A 23,191-nucleotide genomic window follows, 5' to 3' on the forward strand; every position below is an offset into this window, starting at 1 on the left:
CCTGCTTTAAGTACAAATTGTTTTTTATTTTGGTCGTCAGCCTTTTGTGTGCAAAATGAGGTTTGAAATAAATGAATAAAACTTTCAGCCAATATAAAGCAAAGCGACAACAATCCGTTTTTCGAGGTAAGGAAATTGGTTCAGACTGAGAAAGGTAATTTATTGCTTAGCATATACGTGTATGCAAAACTCCTCATATTTAAATCGTCCAGTGCGAACATAAGTGCGTATCCTGCTCTGAGTACCAATTTGGAGAAACCTCATTTACGTGTTGTGCTTGACAATAAACTCTTTCTCAAGCGTTCAGCGAAACCAAAAACGAGCAATATTTGTCCACACACAAAGTCGTGTTTGTCAATTACGTCTACCAAGTAGGTCTTTTTGTTAACAGAACCCTGTTTATAAAATCATCAAGTCTACCGACCCCAACGCAAAGATCGTCCTGGACGTCCTGTCAAAAAATAAATTGTGCATTTCTTTGAAAAAAGATGAATGTAAGAGGCACAAACAAGTATAGGTTCATGACATATTTGTCTAGCAGCTATCGACCAAGCCGCTCTTATCAAGTATCTAAACACAAAGCCAATGTTACCAAAATGTTTAAACTGCATAGTTAACCATTGAGACCCGACAACAGTATAACACCCGATGTCAGGCACAAAGTACAATGCTTTGTATTATTCGAAACTGTAATTTCCAACAACAAAGTAAACGAATAACCTGACTGTCTGCAACAAAGCTGTCTTACATCTGTCCGCATTGAGAGTATTTGCGTTGCCTACCCTTGCCATTGCTGCATGTAACCTCCAAGTTAAACCGTGACATCTTTGCACGTAGCTTTCTCGCCTCGAGCGTTAAAACATTTCTCAATTCCAACACCTTTCCCGTTTTTGCAAAACAACAGCGTGCTTCAGTAACATTCTCCTTGACGGCGTGGGCGAGGCAAGGTCAAAAATGGATAATTTAAGTCAGTAATGGCGGTTTTATACACGAAGCTTGTCACGCCACCGCAAAGAACGGTATGCGGTTAAATTTTGTGGCTTGCTTGTTGATTTCTTCCACTAGTTGACACCTAAATGGTAATTGCGTCTGTGACGTAATACAGCCACTTGTTACCTCGTTCAACTTTTATTGTCTACGCTTGATTCTATCTGGAACGGAATATCTTTGGCTACTGTTTGCTTGGCTGATTAATAATAGATACACATAAAAATACGCATGATTAGTGAAAGTTTTGCAAGTAGTACAAGGCTAAAAAAACACCAACAACAAACATTACAGTACCTATTTGACCGATTCTTCTCACAATATTTGTCCGACTTTCGCTTGCATTGTTGCTTCTATATGACAGCATAATAATAAATCAATAGTTAAAGAAGCGTGTTTACTCTTTTACTTTGTTACCAAATAGTTTTGAATTAACGTCATAACTTAATAAGTGTCCGTATCTTTAACACTGAATATTGTGGATTGCATTAAGACCTGTATTGTTGTAGTGTATATTACTACATTCGAGTGAGCCCACGCAAGAAAAATGTATACAGACAGTTGCCAAGCCTGAGAAAATATTAAATATCAATCCTATCATTTTGTGCGGAATTTATTTTTCCGACATCGATCCAGTGCTGTCTACAAGCGTGGCACACCTTATTATGTTTGCTCTGTGCGGTTATGGTATCGGTGTTGTGTGTGCGTTCGGTTCGAATCATGGCTGCACGTACTTGGTAATTATTCCATTTCTCTGCGAAATGTTTTGCATTTTAATACTTTTGCAGTGCTCAAACCTTTACCGGGAGCTTTATTTTTTAAATATCGCTCCGACTTGTCAGAAAAAAGTGGCTGATCCAGCCAGGCTGCAATGCCTGATTGACAAGCCTGTAAACCTAATGATCTCGATCCGGTAGCTGTGATCGCCAAGTAAGGACCTGCACAGTGGGGCGATCCTGCCAATCATGCCATTGCTTGAAACATTACTGTTTTGCATTTAGTAGTTGATTTACTACTTTTAGGTAGTCACCTGAAAAGACTCCATCAAATTGTATCAGAACTCTAATTAAAATTTTATATTGAACCATTTAATCCAACATGGCGCACAGTAATACTCATCGAAACACAGGAGCTTTGGTTCGAACTAACTAAACCTATACAGCCGTTAAACCTTGAGGGAAACAAAAATCCAAATACAGAAGATTTTGGCGTTTCTGACAACATAAATTAGGACCCGTTAAGCAATAACAACATGCCCTATCTGCCGAAATTTACAAATGCCGATGATTTAAAGCTCACGAGCGACACCAATGGCTTTAATTTCTCAACCAATTGGCCGATGAGTGGCAGCAACCGCAAGAGGCAACAGATTTCTGGTTTGGGTGTTTCTGAAGCCATCAGTCGGACGCTTGACCAACAATCACCCATTCAAGCCCAGGATATCCTGGATTCAAACCCCGGCGTGGTAAAAAAAATACTCATCAAAAAAGTATATATGAAACCAGCAAGTTTAAACGAGCATGTTCGGCATGCTGGTGGTTTTCCGTGGCGATAATGACATGTTCTATACAACAATACACTATTCTGATATTTACTATACAGAGGAAGAGGGACTATACAACTATATCGTATTTCGCTGAAAACGCGCGACGCGTATGAGAACAGCGGATATGACATGTTTATTTTTCCGCAGGTCACAACAACTTTTTTGTTTTTAACCACACCGGGATTCGAACTCAGGATATCCTGGCCACGAAAGCCCGATCAGGTTTTCTTCTTGGTATGGGTCGGTGGATTGACCAATGCTGCCATCAACAACTTGTCATAATTGTTTCGCTTCACTGCATTTGCTCCACCACGTGACGCCACAGTCGGTGTAATCGTGTCCTTTTTCTTGTCCTGTTTGACGTTTCGTGTAGTACATGTTTCAATTGCTGCGCTACAACCTTGAAGCTTCGTTGGCTTTATGCCAGAAGGTCAGTTTTATTGGAAATAACATTGTACCTGGCAGCAACAGTACAGTAAATGGATTGATTTCAACAAAGCAGTAAAAGTAACAAACCCAGCACCTGGCAAGGGAACGTGATCACATCAGGGTCATCAGTAAGGTATTTCTAGCGGATAGGTTGGCTGCTAAATAACGTTTTCTTTGCGGATTTGACTCAATGAACCAACCAGTTTTATTGCGAATCGAAAAAGAACAAGTCTACTACTACGTTTACATGTCCATCATTTGGCCAGGCCCAACTAGTAGGACTAAACTTAGGCCTAGCCTGATCAATGGGTCGAAACGCTTTCGCGTTTGCATGTCCCGCGCGCAATGGTGCGTTTTTTTTTCTCGCTCGGGTTGTCTCGACTTCACTCGCAAGTACGAGAGTTTTGCTTTGACAAGCGTTCGTGGCCGTAAAATTAGGCATCAGTGTGTCGTCGTAGGTATGAGGAAACTTTTTAATCTTTCAATCAGTTTAGATGATAGTTTTTTCAAGGCAAGACATAACTAAATGTCCAATTTGTAAAGATTGGTGAAGTTATATAACATTTGTTTCATACAGCGTATTTTTAGCGCAAAAATGAAGTCAGCAAAAATTAGATGGTAAAAAAGTCAAGTATTTGACTTAATAAATATTGCCAAAAACAAGATAAAATACAATATGCTAGCCACAAAACTGTGTTGGTCAGAGCACTGGTTGCACTAAATTACAACCTAGCTAAACCCAACTGCATTAATGCAACACAAATTGGCAACTGACATTACTGAAGTATAGGTCACAGATCCTGCTCCTGCAGCTTAAAAACTTCAAGTTGCACAGACAATAAACACCAGCAAACTGTAAACCTACAGTGCAAAATTAAAATTTACTGAATCATCAAAATTGGTTTTTAATTGCGGTAATGCGCGAAATTCAGTTCATTTGGGGGTCAATTCTTGACACAAAAAGCAACCAAATGGTTTATTTTATCAAACCAGCAAAGTTTAAGGCCAGACCTGAACGGTGTAGACCACCTAGTGTAGTAATCCCAAAAAATCGACTGTTTTGGCCCAGTAATTTCGCGGAGTCATGATGCGATGACCATATTCGGAAAGTTATAGGCCTATAGCACTAGGCCCAAAACCTCATGTCGCGATTTAGCTAAGCCCAAAATGATTGGTTCATGTTTTACGTTTTGGTCCAAAAACGGGTCGTGTTTCCATGCGCAAAAAGCTGCCAAACCCTGCTCAGTTATTACATGGCTCAAAAATTACTTGGTCGAAATCATTTAGGGACCACCTATTTTGATGGCCCAAAAATTCAGCCGTTTTAGCCGAGTACTAGGCCTGCATTATTTGCGTCACTTCCATATTTGGTCACATGGCCCAAATGCATGGACAAAACTGGAAATAGTTTTTTGCACATGCTTCATTCTGTCTGCGGTTGTCCAGGGAATTTGGTCGGGGAAAATATGCGTGCTTATTTTCCTCGATTGCAACAAAAAGTCCCGTCTTAAATGGTGTCTTGGCTATTTGTGAGTCTGCATGGGATATCAACATTTGATAAACGTTGTGTTAGATTATTATCGTATTGTTATGTTGAATGGAATTAACCAGAAAAAGCGGAGTCCAGTATTTTAAAGCAGTTTTGACACATGAACCAGCAATTCTCAGCATTTCCACACACATAGGAAATTGCGTGCTTTCCCCAATCAAGTTGTACGCGGAAGCAATCATTTATAAATAAAGTCGTAACCTCGTGCCTCGACGCCGATCGGTCGTGGAAAAACCCAAACATGCGAATCGTCATGGCTTAAAGATATGGAAAGGTATATTACGATCCACTCTCTTCAATATTTTACCATACAACTATGTTCTATCATATGTAGCAGTGTTTCACATTTAGTATATTTGTCGTATAACTTGGTTAGGCTAGCTCACCATCTTCATAGAAATCGGCCACAGCCAGAATACTAATGGTTGCAGGTTTATTTTTCAGTCGCACCGACCTTTAAGAAAGTTAGGAATATTTTATGCGCACCCTAAATTATTGATGACTTCCAAATGGTGGAGAGAAGGCGAGGTTCTTTACAGAAAGTTGCTTGTCTGCCAAATTTTGCCATGTTCATCTTTGGATACAATGTGCTGCTAGACATTGTCTAAACCAAGTAAAAATAGTTATCTTAACTTGCCAAAAATATCAGTATAAATGCACCTTTAAAACATGGGCAAATTAAATAGTGGGCCTACGGAAGCATTGACGAATGACGTACAAGACACAATGTTATGCGGAACTAATCGTATCACAATACCTTACTGTTCAATTGACAGGCCATAAAGAGTCATAAAAGCAGTGTTACGTCACTATAGATTTTTTAATACGAATTTGCACAGCACCACGCGAGTTGCCATCCTCGTCGTTATGTACGGTTTAACTGCTTGTGTGTTGCAGTTATAGTCAGTATCATCAGTTACCGAAAGAGCTGTCAAATGAGCGACGGGTGTTTGTCACAGACCAATGGATGATGGCGAAGGTATGATAACCACGAAGTGGAAGTCTTGCTTAGCTATTTAGCTTACAAGATTGTTGTAAGTCACACCATAGCATATACCAGATTGGAAAGTTTGCAAACTGCGCGGAGGATTTTTTTCTGTTGGTGGTGATTGCGCGGATTGTGCGCGGACTAGCGATTTTTTTGCGCGGATTGTAGTAGATTTTTTTGTTGTTTAGTGCACTGTGCCTTTAGTAACAAGCCTATTTTCCCTTTGACAAAAAACACTGGAATAATGTATTTTTAAGAACCGATTCATAATACTTTAATGTTATTAGCGTTTACTTAAATAAAATTGCACTTTTCACAGATGATTATATCCGCTTTTTAAGCGGCTGTCTGGTACAATGACTTGGCGTAGTTGCCACGGGTGGCGAAAGCTAGTCTGGAGGGTTGCGAGTTGGAACCCGTGGTCCCACCTTTTTTTCTCCAGGAACTTATTAATGTTTAATTGGTGTTCTTCTTTCTGGCACGGAGCTACAACGCATTTAACCAAACAAAACCATTTGCCACAAACAACTGTGAAGCAAAAACAAGTGTTTCAAAACGTTTTAACTTTATTTACGCTTGATTTGTAACTTGCCAGTTGCCATCACGAAAATTTATGCAAGAAAGGGAAACTTTGGTTCCTAATTTTTTTGTCGTGTAACCACTTTAGAAGCAGCGCCATGCCTATGTTTACTCCGACGACCTTTCGATACGGGGATGAGTGCCATCCCATGTTTCTTGCTGCCTTTAACATAAAGTTTGGCCATCTCGTATAACGCCTCGTCACACTGGATTGCATGGGGCATAGAACAATCAACGATTGTTCTGTTTTTGAGAACTTCAAAACTTTTTTCCATTACTCGTAGAATGACTCGGCAACTGCTTCAGTGCCTGTTTTTGCATACATAACATGAAAAACCAAGCAAAATTCCTGACCAATTTTTGCGTATAGTTTGGGGTCGATGTACCTATATGGCGCGGATAAACTTTCTTTCGTTAAATAAGGCAGCATTAAACGATCTTCCATCACCGAAAGAAATTTTGGTGAACGTTTTAGAAAAGAAGGAAAACTCAAGAAACCGAGTTGTAGAAACATCAATTTTAGAAAATGGCTCTTAGCTTGGGTCGCAATCTTCCGTCTTAATGTGATCAAACATTACGGCAAAGTGAGTTTGAAACATAGGCTAATCCCCAAACTACATTAAGTAAGGTTGACTGTAACCTCCTATAAATGCGCGCAGAAAACTCGGCCCAAGAATTCAAAAACGCATGTTTTTCCAAAAAAAGATCAAATGGATTTCCAAATTTGACGAATGTGCGTAATTTCGCCATTATAAAGTACAGATGGCAAATACTGCATTCACCCCGCTCAAACTTGTCCTTTTTTCGTTGTTCGTGATTTTCGAGAGAAGGAGAGAAAAAAATCAACGCTCAGGTCAGTGAAGCATATCCAAAGAGCCTTCAAACCGAACATTGGCACAGAACAGTTGGGGTCTTGGGGAAAAGTCATCAGTGTTGCAAGACTTGGAGCGATTTGTGCGCGGATTAATAATTTTTGCGCGGATTGCTAGTAAAATCACGAAAATTGCGCGGATTTTTGACCGATTTTGAAAATTCTGCGCGGAGGATAAATCCTCCGCGCACGACATATTTTCCAATCTGGAGCATATACCGTTAGTTCGAAACAGCGATGGACTAGTCTGCAGCACACTATTGAAAGCATTGCTATCTCTATTGTTCATATAGTTTGTCAATATTGTTGAAATATTTAATAGCCCAATGTATTGCTCCAGGAAAATAATGAAAGTATATTTCTTAATTGTTTAAAAAGACGAAGGGCGAGCTTAAAAGACATTCAATGACGTAGTTTATACGTATATTAGTAAGTAAGATCGCAGAAGATGTGGTATTACTACAATTGATCAACGACAACAACGCTGCATAACTTTTTCCGCCAGCAGTTCTATACGTTAACAGGAAGTTTGACAGCATGCAGCGCCTGTCACAGCACGTATGGGCGCGACTCATTATTTTTGACAAAGCGTATTTGAGGAAGCGCCAGGCTCATATAGATCAATGTCAGTGCCAACAGCAGACAATTTTTATGACTTCAATTTTAACTCTGAGTTAAAGAAGAAACCGCGTTTCTTCCGTGCAGATTTATGAGAATATTTCTGTATTTTTCGAGTTGCTCATGACGTACCTGTAACCAATATCACTTTGCAACTTACTTTTCATAAGGCTTATCTATAGCTGTATATGTGTGTTTTACGTCAGGAAATTCCCTGATATAACCGGAGTTTTGTTGTCACGGGAATAGTTGTCTTGGATTTTTTAATATTACACTTTGTAACGTCTAAAAATTGTTTACTTTGTAATTGACGAACGAAGATGTTAGCCCACTAAAAGATGCGGCTCTCCGGCGTGTGGTCAAAAGTTTCTCTGTGTCCTTGGTTTGCGGCCACATCGTTTCATGTTTGACAGCCCGCGAGCCGTAAGTTGCGGACCCCCGCACTCGATTCGTGCCGATCGTTATGACGTCACAAACAAGTTCTGTTATTTTTTTCTTTTAGTTAAGAATGCGTGCTTCAATGTCACAGCTTAGAAAAGATCAAATTGCTGAGTTCCGTCTCGGGTCGCTCCAAGGGTGCGAAAAACGCCCGCGGCGTGCAGTTAGCAAACTTACAGTAGATATGAAACTAGTTGAACCTTTTTAATCGGAGAAAGTCGAGCAGCCGCATTTCTGCGGTGTTTTGATCGCTACCTTATCGCCGCTTTGCATCCGGCTGTGATGTAACTGTGTTTCGGCTGCCTGCGGTGGTTATCCAGGTTGTTTATCACATTTTTGCGTAGGAGCAAATTCACTGCTCTCTGACGTAACCGCTTCGTGGAAATAAAGAAATTTCCAGTGCTGGTTTTAAGCAAGAACACGTGATTAATCTCATCATCATGAATTTGTTTTGTGGCCTGTAAATCAGATAAAGCTAACAGGGCCTTTCACTATCTTTACAGAACTGTTACCGCTTTATCGTAAACCCCTTACAAGGTTCATTAATGCTCCAAACTGAATTCTCTTGATTTGGCACTATTTCAAAGAAGACTGACTGTTGTATTCAAAAACGTACACTAACTTTCGCGAGTACCTCCCGCTTCATTGTGTGTAAATCATTAATGCTGTACAGTTAAGTTACACTCTCCAACGAAAAACAAATTAAATGAACCTTTTTAAAGGGATTTGGAGTCCTACTAAATACGTGTTTCGTCTTTTTAACAAGAAAACGGGGAGAAAGTGATTTGTTTCTCTTAAATTGACACCTTAAAGCTATTTTGTTTCGAAAGCAAACATATTGAGAAGCTGTTTCGACAGAAGTCATGTTTGTTTCTATGCTGTGTGTTATTGACAATCCAACCGCCGCAATATTATTATTTCAGTATGATACGTCTTGACAAAGGAATGCTAATTAACTGCAACCCTTGGGAATATGTATAGGTCGCAGTGTATTAAGCTATCCTATGGGAGCCCTACTACGCGGACGAGACTTGCTTTAACTTTATATATTTGTGGGGAAGGTGGTACTTTAAATTATGGACATGTGGATAGATAAATACAAAGCATCATAAGGTCCAATATATCGTTATGCATGATTCAACTTTTTGCATTTTTTTTGCTACACATGAACATGCAACAATTAATACAAAAAACAAAAATTCCGATGCTTTTGCTGCCAGATATAGGTGTTATTATCAATAAAGCTGACCGTAACGTCTGCCATCACGCAAGACTTTCATAGAGCAAGAAATCATTCTTTATTAAACATTTGCAAAAAAAGAACAAAAATACGTTAATCAGCAGAACAAAATTAGGCATAGTTTCTGGTGTTGACCTACGATCTGGTTTTTATTTCAATAAAAAATTTCTGACGATTGTTCGAAATGGCAGTAAAAATTTCGGACATTTACCACGTATATTTCGTATTGATTACTACATAGACTATTGCAGTAATTTACGTGACGTAACAGCCAACTAAAAATCGGTCAATGACCGACAAATTACACACAAAAAAACCCAGCCTGCGATACAAGTTATCCATGATACAAGCTTACGAAATCGCCAAGTAGGAAGAAATCTGGCCAGTGTTAAGATCAATTGACGCGTGGGCGACGGCGTGATATGCCAGTCCCACGGCGCATTCCGCATGGTTTCGCATCCGATGCAGACAGTTTCGATTCGTTACATAATAAATATGTTACTCGTGACTGCAGTCCAAGTGAAGACAAACAGCTAAACAGTGGGCATCCCTATAAATTCATGTAATTATTAGTTGGTGGCGTGCTGGTTTGGCGTTGTTATTGATGGTTCAAAAAAGTGGGTGTATGCATGTAGGGTTTAACTTGTGATTGACGCACGTGGTAATTGTTTTTTATTTTTATTGGAGTGATGATATTCACAGTTGATATTCAAGTAGATTTCAGGACTGGACCGGGCTAATATTGTTTGCTGCAGAGCGCGTTGTCCGCCGTCGGCACTGGACCGTCACGTGACTTACAAGACGAGTGAACCGAAATGAACCCAGACAAGAAAAACAATTTATCAAGTGTCACTTTGTGGTGCATTTGCACATAGTAATAACAGTGTGTCATTATCTGAGGTAAACGTAATAATGAATGCCATTTCAAGTTCATTATGCCAAAAGGCGCTTTACTAATGTCATATGTGACACGTATTGCAGACGTAGGCCTTACATTCAAATTACTGTACATAAATTTTGCCAAACGATAGTTTTTTTAGCCCATTTTTACTGCGAATTAGAGCGAGGGCGTGCGTCACAAAATCAATGCTCTCAACCGTGTTACTTATCGATCTACGCATTGATTTTCGCGAACGATTTTTTACACAAAGATCCCAGACCTGGTGAATTGTTTTTTTCTTTCTTCTTCAAAACGGACTGTTTTTAAAGTTTCATTGTTCGGAAGAATCGCATTTGTTCGACCTTATCGACCACAAACATCACAAAAAATCTGTAAGCCGGACAGATATATCGCCAAGGACCAGGATTTACCGTGCGCTCTGAAAGCAATACCGCTGTTAAAATTAGCAGTGACCTCATATATGAATACAAGTGTGGCAATTCCATCAAAATTTGGGAGGGAAATTTATTGGAAATTAAACCGCAGACAAAGCCATGGAGAGAAATTGTGTTCGTCGTGCGGCAGTTGGCTGGAATTTACGGCCCAAGTTACAGTGTCTGTTACAAAGAGCGGCGAATCGAGTGTTTTGTCGTTTCGGGTTGTGAAAAGATAAGAGTGTTTATTTTCTCTGTGACTCGTAGGGCCTTTATCAGTATTTTTTTTAAATCAAGGCGCCGCGGGAATCCTCCGCAAACATGTTGGCGTACTATCTCTTTCAGTTTCAGATTGGCCTGAAGAAAACATAGCTGATTATGCAACAGGTGCAACCCTTTTTATGTTTCATCAAATTTTATCAGCTAGGTCGATGTTGATTGTAAAAATTATTTGGTTTTTTTTCGGAATTTGTTGCTTATTAATATACCTTACTCGTCTGTTATTCGCAAAACAAACTGGTAAGCGTTTCGAATGCACGAAGTTGCAGCTCGTTGACGCGCAAAGGCAGCTCATAAAACTTCATTGTTCGGTCACAAGACGAGGGTTGTTTGCCTGCGGTGTGTCACAGTGAAGCTTTTTCTTGTTGTTGCGCAACGTAGGAGAGAGTTTGCGTTTCTTTTTGACTGAGAAGGCCGAGGCTGATATCTGTCGACTTTTGTCTTGGCCGGTGCAGTCTAGTGTATGGATGCAGCCTGAAGGGTGAACAGTCGAAGGGTATTTGAAGCGTTCTTTGTATGTACATTGATATCGAGCATGGCATAGGACAAGAAATGCAGTAACTATACGTTTCACACACACTGGAGAACTGAAAATTAACTAAAATTATATATTGCTTTGTTTACCAAGGAGTTAGTAAGAGTTATAAATCGATACCCTTGACGGTTAAACAAGAAAATGGGATCGGCTGTACCTGGAATCTGTGTTTTTCTGTCTTCGGTTGCGATAGTTCTTACACTTGCTGCATTGGGAACCCCCGAATGGATGAAGGTGAGTAGTTATACTAACAGTAAAAGATAAAGAAAACACCTCTGCAGAAAAATGCTAATGTGTTTATCCTATAATGGTTTTTTCAAAAAATGTTTTATAATTGATTGAAGCCAACGTTTACTGTCATCTTGGCCAGCTTAACTTAAAGGCGTTCGCGGTTGGGCGATCATGCTTCAGCAGGCGAAGGCCATATTAACTTCGACACACGACCATGTGACTTTATTTGAATATTGTTTGATGTGATTTTGTTGCTTCGGCAAACTGCACGTTGACACGAACTACGTTTTTTGTCTTGGCTATTTTAAAGCTATCACTATGAACGATTTAATGTTTTTAAATACTGTCTGATTACGACCGAAGCATCGGGCCCAATCCGCCTTTTCATGTTTCATGTGTTGTTTGTGTGACAAAGGCGCGTTTTGTTATCATGTGCGTGGTGAGCGACACAATCTCTTCCGTGAATTCCTGCCTTTGTATAGGCGACACTCCACACCATGTACTGTAGAACAGAGGTTGTATTGGGTTGGCGAAACACTGTGGCACACTCGTCTTGTAAGCAACGCTCGCTCCATGCGGTACATGCTAGTTTATGGCGAACCAATTCACAGACATGGAGCGGATGCTTTGCCAGTCTAAATTTGGATCAAATTGGTCAGACATAGACCTTTTGCTAATGAAAGCCCTCTTGTAACCTTGTAGAAATCCCTTTATTACACACGCACACATGGTCACAGAACATAATGCCAATACATGTGGCTGCCAGGTATAATGCAATTTATAATAACTGCCTAAATGGTAATAAATAAACAACTAGAGAATGCATTCATGTGGATTATTTGTTTGAAATATATTCTAGACAGTAATAAACTGCATAAAATTGTTTTCTTAATACAAAATTTTGACCCCTCCTTTACACAGAAACAAAAGACATTGTTTGATCACAGACGCAGTAAAACATTATCTTTAGTGTTTACTGGTAAAAATTAACAAATTTTAAGTAACAAACCTGGAATAAGCACATATTGGCCTGTTGTCTGACAACCATCAAACACTTAGATTCTAAACCATGTGATGATGAACCCATGTAGGTAAATCAGTTGGTAGTGCTACAATAAATATAGCCCAACATCAACTCCGCAAGTTTATTGTGGTATTTTGATTGTTAACATGTTATGACCAAAATCAATTGAAAATGTCCTAAATTTTTGCTGGCATTTCGGTAATTTGCCAAAAAATTTTTAGTGAAAAAAAACCCAGGTTAACATATTTTTGTACACTTGCAGGCATGCATGGATATGTCCCACGTTATAAAGGCTTCTGGAGCCGCAAGCCAGCTACCACCAGGCTTTTCTTTATCTGGAATGAGTGCTTGCATGAGTATTGGTGTTATGGAGGCAGGAATGAATGTCGCCAACTTGGTGAACATGAAAGTGGCCCTTTCATGTAAGTGCCTTTCAAGATTAAAAGCTAATGTGTATATATTTTTGGTCTTGTATATTTTGCTGATAGTTTCGCTACGGGTAAAGCGAACATAAAAGAAATTCATTCTGGTTTAGTCAATGCATTTTTTGATGAATAGCTTCCATTTTTACAAATACACTCATAGTGACTGAATATCATATAAATTCTAATGGCAGCTCTTCTGGCAAAGTGTCAAGGGACATAATATTTACTGTCCTACATTAACGTTCTGCTTATTATGTGGTGATGCACCCTAGTGTTATGGAGAAGCAGTTTAAACATACAATAAAATGTAATAAAATATTCATTTTAACTGTTTGCTGGACATAACAAGTAATTAGATTATGCCTGCCAGTGCCAGAACCGATGCAATCTCTGGATGCCTTCTTTGAATAAAAACTGCATGAAAGCTTTAGATCAACTGTTTGTCTGATTATTGCCTCTTGTTACAGTTTCTTCGAAGGAGACTGCCCTTCACGTCACTGCCGGTCTTCTGGTCATAGCATGCATCTTACTTATTGCCGGCCTCGTGTGTGTGTCAAGAGGAATGTGTGCTCGGTCATACAGCAAGTCTCTCTCAATGCAACGCACTCGTACAGGATCGGCTCTTAATCTGTCGGCAGGTGCGTATTTATTAACGAGGCGAATCGCCTTTGATACAAAATTTCGGGTAAGCCTATTGGATTTGCCGTTAAATATTGGGTAACTTTGAAATATCGATTTGACGAGGCTTAAGTCTATCTTCTGTGGTTCAAAAAGACGTTTTTAGTCAGCGCCGTTAGTAAAGCAAATCGTTTGCAGATGTGAATTTTCCCGTGTTTCGTATAAGAATTGGAAGGTTTTTTAATTTTATGTGTATGCAGGTCTTGATGTCTTGTAAAATACCTATTAATATTGCTCTGTTTTATTTTCGTTTGAAAGGTGGTCTCATCATGGTTGCTATGATCGTGTACTCGGCAACCCAAGCACACAACCTTCATAAACCAATGAACTTCGTTGTTACCTGGAGTCTGGGAGTTGCAGGAGGCATGCAAGGTGGATCAGGCGGTCTGCAGTCTATCTTCCAGAACATGGGAGGCAACTTGGGAGGCAACATGGGCAATATTCCCAACTATCCATCTGCTGGAGATTCTGGCCTACCCTCCAATACCAACATGGGTGACATCAACATACCAAATCTACCAAATGCCAATGATTTGAATCTCCCGAGCGACACCAACGGCTTTAATTTCCCGACCCAATGGCCACTGGGTCCCAACCGCAAGAAACGACAGATTCCCGGTTTGAGTGGGGCTGACGCCAGTATGGCGGCGCAGATGTTTCAAGGTATGGATCCAGTTTTCGGCTTTTCCTACTATCTTGGATGGATGTCTGCTCTGGTTGCTATAATTGCCGGGGTTTTGGGAATGCTGATGGTTTGCCGTCGCCGATCTGGCGAGGATTTTGACCGCGTTCCCCTGGCTTAGGTTGTGTGGTCGGATGTGTTTGTACATAGGTCTGCAACTGCTGACGATACTGACTGACATTTACTCTCTGAATATCAAATCTGGTATTCTGCGTTCAACTTCACAAATTTGAGACAGTTTCCTGAAAGTTCTTAAATTTGTAAATAGCGTGAACATGTGGCTTTAATGGCAAACGGCTTACACTATCACCGAGCTCTTTCCTTTCTTTTCAGTTCGGGTCATTTGGGTTTGAAAACTTCTCAATAAACGATTTCATTCGGTATAAGCTTGTCAGAATTTTAAGCAACCCTGAGTCAGATCATGGTGAGGAAGACAGAACATGTGATAGCATTAAAACCAACGCTACAGTAAGGCAGACCCAAACTGTTTTTGTTTACTTCACCAACGTTATTTGTCTTGCTATAAAATTTAGCGCACAAGATTGCCATAAAAGAGTCACAATGGGTTATCCCTGTGTTTCTTAAACTTTTTTTTTCTGTACCGCTCCCCCCAAACACCTTAGTCATTTGACAACGCTCAACAGAACAGACAAAAAACACAACGAATTTATTTGTTGCTTGTCAACTAATGCGATGGGTGAGGTTAGTGTAATGACATCAATTTCTCAATATCAGGTTTCATGTCGGACAAAAACAATCGCAAGTCTCCTCAATTGTCGATATCAAGACGATTTCTTTTTCCTTTTTAAAGAGTGGTGAATGCGCTGAACGCACGTTCCACCAAGTAAGAACTAAGATAATTACGAAAAGATGCTCACCTACCACCTGGAATGCGGTCGCATACCACTAGTGGTAAACGTACCACCGGTTGGGAAACACTGACTTGCGCTATAAGAGAAAATTTGCCATGTCACCAAGCGTCTCCCAATCGCCCAATCAGTCACCAGCGCCCCCCTCCCCTACGATTGCAAACGGGGGCGCTGGGGGGTTTGGGAACCACTGGGTTAACCTTTCATAGAAAATTTATCATAACCTGAAGCAACCGCTTTTCTGACAACATTTGTGCTTTCAAGGTAAACTGTCTGTATTTCTTAAAATCTTCTCACTTCCAAAGTTGGACAAACTAGAAAACAAGCAAACGGGTTTGAAGATTTATATTCAAACGGTTCAATATGTTGCAATGGGAATCATGTTGTAGGAAAAATGAAAATCAAGACCTTTGGGTTTCTAGTACGGCAAAAAAAAAACTTTGTTTCGTGAACCAAACAGACAACATGTTGCAACAAAAACTAATGTTTGAAGTTGGCCATATTTGACACGAAAATAACGCAAAAAATTACAAAAACAGCGACACCATTGGAAGAAAACAAATACTATACCCTGTGTAACATGTCAGCAACTATTAAAGCCAATATCACATTGTTGTCATGTGGACAGTATCACAACTTTCGAGTGGGCTGCGTCAAAAGATATTTCAGGAAAAGCCTGAATATCTTGAGGAGAGGCCTAGTCAAGTTATCGCCATAACGGTACACGCAATTTGTAGGAAATCTGATTCAAGCATGAAAAAAGTTTAATTGACCATTCCGGGATTTGAACCCTGGATATTTTGGCCACAAGTTTTTTCTGGGTGTAAGGGCCGGGTGCTTGGCCGATGCTGCCAACCGACAGGTAAGAAACACTGTTTAGACCGTTTCATTCGGCCTGCTCTCCTGAAACGTTACCTGACCTTCGGGCGGTGGATTGGCACGTTTCATGATCATCATTGTGACGCCACAGAGAGAAGATATGGTTCCGAACATCGCGACGAAGTATGAAAATCCGAAGCTTAATTTTGCGTCAAACTCATCGTGAAGTTTCGGAGCTTGAGTCGCAGTAAACGCGGCCATTGCAAGAAGAAAAAACGTACCTGCGGAAATGAAGTGGTGAAATAAGCGTGTTTTCAAGCTGATGTAGGCTAATACATGTCTTTCGTTGTTCAAGAAACAAAATGCTAAAGATTATCGCCAGCCATAGTTTATTCAATGTCAGGAAAAAGTATTTTGCATATGGACGTCTTCAGTATCTGAAAGATAAGCATACAAACCACAAAACTGACATAAATTTAGACCCATTTTTTGGTATAGTTTAATGGTTTGTTTGAAAAGTTACGCAACAAGGGTCCGATTATTTTTATTGCCAGTGACTACTTAGCGACATACTTGCAGAGTAAATAAATATTGCTTCGAGGTTGGGAAATTTTGCCTTTATTGTTTCGACAAAGGATATACAAGAGTGGCCAGCTATCACGACGATCCCGGAAAAACCAAATACGATTCCTAAAATAAGCAGGGCTGCTGTGGCCTGGAGTGATGTATCCTGCTGCACTGAATATGCAGACATGATAATTTGGTGCCCGTGTCTGTTCACGTTAATGGGAAACAGACCGGTGTTAACACATAAACCATCATCTCTCTCTGCATCGCATGCCTGAAAAATATCGTTAATAATTCGTTAATTTAACAATAATTAAGTTTATCGTTAATTATTGTTAAAAACTCGCGTAATTGTTTTTTTGTTTTGCTAAGAATTTGATTTGATTTAATAAAATTAAACAGATCTTGCATGTCAGATGAGTGTTTTTATGTGAAGTTGCTGTCGAAAAATAAGGGAAAAGTATATACTTCAAGCCCACTTCATACTCCAAGAAAATAAATTGTAAGCCCAACTTACAGCGCTATTTTCGACTACCAGGCCAATATTATCCCACTACTCTCATTCAGACGCCCACGACCTCAAGATGATATAGTATAAGAAATCAATTACAGATAGCATTTCCGTCCCGAGTAATTAACACACCTACCGTTATCCACGTTTCGGTTGCCAGGGCAACAATACAGGAGGCAACGGCCAACGTTGTGAAAATGACGACGAGTCTCTTCAATAGTATTTTCGACATTACTGAAACCCTTGTTTATAAGCCTAAAAAATCTACAAGCGCCTGTTAACAAATTTCTCAGTAGACCACATAAAATACGTGTGAGGGTGGATACCCATACATAGGTTGTATAATAACTCTATTATTTTGCTGATATAGTTAAAATCTAAAAGGTCAAAATACGTTTACACATGTTGCTTAAGTCTGGTTGTTACTTTAAAGAACAGTCATATTTTCTAAAAGTACAATTTCCACATACTCAAGTCTTATCGCACCAAACAACAACGCTATGTGACCAATTACTGCCGAATTAAATTCTGCAAGAGAAGTTCGCAGACAGTAAGTTTTCTGCAGGATGCTAACAAGGAAAACAAAATACACTCTATACAATTCCATTGTTGTCCTGTACATTTAAATATATGTAACCCTGCGTATTTCAATTGCTGTTTGTTGTGAATCCAAGCATTCGTGACAATATGACAAATGTGTTGAAAAGGAAATGTCCAAAATACCAACGACCGATCAACAACGTCTTTCCACAGGGTAGGAAATGACAAAAATATTAAAAACACGTCACAGGAAATGGGTAAATATATTTTTGCAATTTAAAATATACTGCTCTTCTGGCATAAAATTAACGTACTGTATTGTTACGACGTTTCGTATTTAACAAATCCCGCGGGAAAAGAACGTTACTCACCATATGGTGCATTCAAATATTATGGAAATAAGAAAAACCCGACATTACAGAACTCAAAATATCCTGTTTTTATGATGGAAATTTTCGCCAATCGCAGCAGGTTGCTTGCAAAACTCTTATGGTAGAAGTGTTGTATAAATTAATGTTTCTTTTTCAGTGTCAGGGTTCTAACGTATACTGTGGATGCCTAAAAAACAAATAAGCTACCAACCATCTGCGAGAATTAGTCAACTTCTGTTTTGACAAATAAATTTAAAACACGGTCTTGTTATTGTGAACAGGAATAATATACCAGTATGAGGAAGAAGTGCAAAGACAGACACGTTTCCTGCATGGAAATATGTTGAAATGTGAGGATGTTGTCAAGCATTTCCAGGATATTTGTCACATCGGATGACTAAAGAACGGAAAATACAATATCATGTAATAATTTTATTTTTTCCCGTCGTAATGACAAGTGTAAGAACGCCGTAACGAGTACAATGAACTGGCATGAACCGAACAGCTTTGAACCGAAGGTGGTGGTCGGGAATCTTCCTGGAAAATGAGGACCCTGTTTAATTTTGTTTTAATGCAAAAAAAGCCACTGACTGAAACTGTAGAAAATATATATTCTTAGATGCTTAATTTTGAAAATCAGTTCAATATCAATTTCTTCAATGCGCCGTGTCAGTCTCTGCTGGTCTATAACTATAGTACTTGCTGGTGTACTGCGTTAATGAAAGACTGATTGTTAAACATTTATATTAGCACGAGATTTCGCGAGCTAAAGGTAATTCTGGTGATGAATTTCACGTTTGCAAACAAGGGAACCCTTATTCAGTGTTAACGTAACACTTCCTCGTGATATTGGTTTGATATTTGAAGTGCAGGCAAATAAAATAGTTGGAAGTACACAAGTTGTGTTTACGTTAAGAAATTGAAATTTACCACCAGGATGGAATTTGGTTTCTTAAAACTCTCACTTACGCTATCTTTGCATTAGCTACAAACAAAGCACTAGAAAACAAGACCGCAAGAATCTGATTGTTACTTATTATTAATTTATTAAACGCCAATAAGCCAGGAGGGCCAGAGTGAAAGAAAGAAGGCAATCTATCCGGTTCGCTATAGGAGCGCAAAGGAAACGGTAAACGTAGTGAGAGAGGCCGCTACCCCCTCGGGAAAAGGACAAAACAAAAAACAAAAATCAACACCTAAAACGAGGTGGAATATGAATGTTGCGCGTGTGTGCGCGTGCGTGCGTGCGCGTGCGTGCGCGTGCGTGCGTGTGGGTGCGTGTGGGTGCGTGTGGGTGCGTGTGCGTGTGGGTGCGTGTGGGTGCGTGTGGGTGCGTGTGGGTGCGCGTGCGTGCGTGCGCGTGCGTGCGTGCGTGTGTGCGCGTGTGTGCGCGTGTGTGCGCGTGAACGTGAAACGTTGCGCTGGTGCTCTGGTGGGTCCGCCGGTGAATGTGAGGGTTCGGGTGGAACCAGAACTAGTCGAATTGTGCGAATCCGGCTAGAACGGCTTCCATTCGGATGGCCACGAGGGACGAGAGTGAAAGAAAGAAGGCAATCTTTCCGATTCGCTATAGGCGCGCAAAGGGAACGTTAAACGTAGTGAGAGAGGCCGCTACCCCCTCGGGAAAAGGACAAAACAAAAAACAAAAATCAACACCTAAAACGAGGTGGAATATGAATGTTGCGCGTGTGTGCGCGTGCGTGCGCGTGTGTGCGCGTGGGTGCGTGTGGGTGCGTGTGGGTGCGTGTGGGTGCGCGCGCGTGCGTGCGTGCGTGTGTGTGCGTGTGTGCGTGCGTGCGTGCGTGCGCGTGTGTGCGTGCGTGTGTGCGCGTGTGCGCGTGAACGTGAAACGTTGCGCTGGTGCTCTGGTGGGTCCGCCGGTGAATGTGAGGGTTCGGGTGGAACCAGAACTAGTCGAATTGTGCGAATCCGGCTAGAACGGCTCCCATTCGGATGGCCACGAGGGACGAGAGTGAAAGAAAGAAGGCAATCTTTCCGATTCGCTACAGGCGCGCAAAGGGAACGTTAAACGTAGTGAGAGAGCTGCATATTATTTCACGTATCTGCACAGATAGGCTTGAGTTCTTAGTTGCATAGACGTATCTTCTCGAAAGATAGGCGTAAACTTCTTAAAATCACAACAAAGTTCCTTTTCATGTATTCTGTAAACCATTAAAAATAAGTTTTATTATAACAAAATCATTCAGTATTTAAAAAGTATACTCCTACAACTGAATAGTCAAGTGTTATGAACACTGCAGTATAAAACAACCAAGGTCAGTGCTGGTTTGTAAATTGCATGCTGTAGAACTTAGAAAGTTTTTTCAATCATACACGCAGAGAAATTTAATACAAACCGAAATTTATTGAAGTTCAAGAAGGTTTTTAAATATTTGTAGTTTTCAGCGCAAACATTTACTTTGTACACATTTACTTCCTCGGTCGTTGCATACTGTGAATTATTTCTGTAAATTTAGTTTTGTTGCAAGCAGGCCGTGATGTAACGTTACATTAATTGAGAGCAACCAGTTATCGCCAATTCAAACTCACCTCATTTGTGGAGCGGAGTGCCCCAATTATGGAAATTACCTTGATTAACTTAGAAAAACTAACTTGGCTAAATATTCCAATTTTTGTTTAAACTACTTAATTTTACGATACTTAATTTCTTCATGTTGATTGGAATTACGTGCTGAGATCAAGTGTGTCGCCGTGTGGAGGAACGTGGGCATACCGATCTAAAAAATAAATTCATTTTCTTGTAAATTGAGATATTTCTGGCATACCTTATGTTGTAATTAAGTTTGTTTTAAAAGGAGGACGCAATAGTGTTCAAAAGATTTACATCGCACATCTTAAAACTGCTGAAGCGCCATAATTTAATTAAAAAGTGTTCCTGTACAGCAATGTTAATGTAATTTAGTCTATTCCCATTGTATTCCTGCGACACAGACAGTATTGTTTAAATATCGATGTCGCAACTTAAACCAAGCCGAGCGAGCTGATTACGTCATGGAATTTTACCAGTCGCGCGCTGTTGGGGATACGGAGAGTTGTGTTTCACCGCGGAGAAATTAGTTTCCCTGGGAGAGTCTTTGTTTTCACCGAGCGAACTAAAACACCATACTTATAAACAACACAACTATTCGTGACTTGCGTTTGTAACAATAATATGCATGGTTTAAGGGTTATGTAATGTAAGAGACTCACAGCGCTTCACAGTAACTAAAGAAAAAAAACAAGAAAAACATCAAATTTGTCCGAATATTCATCTTGAATGAACAGGGTCTCATACATTCTGATACAACTTACAGCAGCCATAGCATGGCCACTTGTTAAACATGCAGTTGTTAAAGGCAGTAAAATATAACACTTCTATAACACTGATCGCTTACCTAAGGGTATATTGCCACTGTCCAGACCGTTGACGAACCGGCAATCTCTTCCGTGGAAATAGCTACCGGCGTGTCGCAGGTCGGTCAGCACGCCGCAGCTGCAGGAAATTGAAGTTACGCAATAGTTTGGGAAGAAATAGGTTAACGCTATTTTGTGTTCATTTGTGCTCTATTATCGTGAACTGAAACATCTAATTTTGCGATGAATACCTGAAGAATTAAGTAAAAAATGTCATTTAAGCAACAGAAATCAGTCTGTTCTTGAGAGGTGGTCTGCCTACTACCCCGTAAAGCTTTGCTTGTGTTTTTTTTTTCCTTTTAACACAGAAATTGACGATGACGTCATGGCGAATTTAATATTTCTGTGAGATTTTTTAAATAAACATTCACACTGGCGTTGATCGTCAATCACTTTTTGTGAGTAATTTTGGTTACCTGAAGCATTTGACATGCCACTCTGCGACGTAGAAGAGCCCGTCAGAAGCAAGTCCCACCGCATTTCCACGTTGTAAGGTGGGCGGCAGATGCAAGAATGTGCTTAATCTGTAGGTGAACCTCACAGTTCGAGAATTTTCACCCACGGTGATGTTTCCCTGCTGGGAATTGCTTAAAACAATGATATCTGTTTAAACCTGTGGTTCCCAACCTTTCTTGACTTGCGACACCCCTGCGGAATTCATAAAGATATTGTAGTACGTAATTGCGGCCAACCAATGAGCGACCGCCGCGAATGTTGCGATCAGCCTTTCTATCAGATTCAAGGTAGGATTTAAAATGTCACGACGAACCATATGGTGAAAAACGACCAGAGTGAATATAGCTCGCGAAACCCCTGAAGGTACATATGGCGTCCCATGGTCCAGCGGCACTGCGGTTGGGAACAACTGGTTAAGACCCATTATGTATTCACAATAAGTCGATCCTGGTCCATCTGGAGGTAAGCCAAATATTTCTGCATTGGCAATTACAAGTGAAATACCGTTCCATTGTTGGTACCCAACAACTTTCACAAACCGTTTTGTTTGTAAGCAATTCACCCACGCAAGCCTATAAAGTAGGCTGGCGTTATATCGTTGCTTACAAATACCCATATTTTGTGTTTGTTGGTATAAGAAGATGCAATAATGTGGGCAATATCCACTTCAAAATTATATTTTTGTTCGATGCTAGTGATGTTTCCAGCTCTGAATTATCCGACTCAACCGAATCCAGATGGATATTAATCGGTTAAATTGGATGCGGCAGATTCTTGAGCGAAATTAAAGAACGCTTTCAGGTTAAAAAGTCTCAAAATTTCAAAATTGCTTTTCCTCTTTGGTGGTATTATTATAAACATGAATTTTGTTGTTGTTTTGTGTCGTAAAATTTATGTTAGGTATCCTGAAAGGTGGTCAATATCCGGGTACCCGCAACACTGCTGAATGCGTATGAACAACCTTAAACTTAATCCGACTATGTACAGCTTCTCCTTAGTGTAGCACATACGCAACCAGGCAAAAATATAAGTCAGGTTGCTCCGTGAACTGAAGTCGCAGTTTATTTACTAGAATAACAAGCAAAATACGAAAAGGCCGAAAATCAGAGCAAACTACACAATACATGCACTTACTTTGTTTCAGTGATGGCCATGGTAGTGTTATTTGTTTCGTGCGCACTTGCTTCGTCAGGGTTGTTCCTTTCCACGACGACGACACAAGCTTGATAGT

General features: G+C 40.1%; 3 protein-coding genes across 3 annotated transcripts; 1 reads left to right on the plus strand and 2 right to left on the minus strand.

Moving 5' to 3' along the window:
- Positions 1-11,469: 11,469 nt before the first annotated feature.
- On the plus strand, positions 11,470-14,793 carry LOC145894894 (uncharacterized). The gene is made up of 4 exons (XM_082983563.1): positions 11,470-11,607; positions 12,891-13,050; positions 13,521-13,691; positions 13,990-14,793. Exons 1-4 carry the CDS (start codon positions 11,515-11,517, stop codon positions 14,532-14,534), a joined length of 969 nt encoding a protein of 322 aa, XP_082839689.1. The 5' UTR covers positions 11,470-11,514; the 3' UTR covers positions 14,535-14,793.
- A 909-nt stretch (positions 14,794-15,702) lies between these two features.
- LOC145895256 (uncharacterized) lies at positions 15,703-17,454 on the minus strand. Its single transcript, XM_082984026.1, has 3 exons — positions 17,316-17,454; positions 16,675-16,942; positions 15,703-16,382 (listed from the first exon to the last, which is right to left on the minus strand). Exons 1-3 carry the CDS (start codon positions 17,409-17,411, stop codon positions 16,159-16,161), a joined length of 588 nt encoding a protein of 195 aa, XP_082840152.1. The 5' UTR covers positions 17,412-17,454; the 3' UTR covers positions 15,703-16,158.
- Positions 17,455-19,111: 1,657 nt separating this feature from the next.
- Positions 19,112-23,189, minus strand: LOC145894527 (uncharacterized). The gene is made up of 5 exons (XM_082983142.1): positions 23,095-23,189; positions 21,921-22,091; positions 21,486-21,583; positions 20,641-20,828; positions 19,112-20,252 (listed from the first exon to the last, which is right to left on the minus strand). The coding sequence occupies exons 1-4, from the start codon at positions 23,112-23,114 to the stop codon at positions 20,776-20,778; spliced, it is 342 nt and encodes a 113-aa protein (XP_082839268.1). The 5' UTR covers positions 23,115-23,189; the 3' UTR covers positions 19,112-20,252; positions 20,641-20,775.
- Between the last annotated feature and the right edge of the window lie 2 nt (positions 23,190-23,191).

This window comes from Ascidia mentula, chromosome 3 (assembly GCF_947561715.1).
Source record: "Ascidia mentula chromosome 3, kaAscMent1.1, whole genome shotgun sequence".
Lineage (NCBI taxonomy): Eukaryota > Metazoa > Chordata > Ascidiacea > Phlebobranchia > Ascidiidae > Ascidia > Ascidia mentula.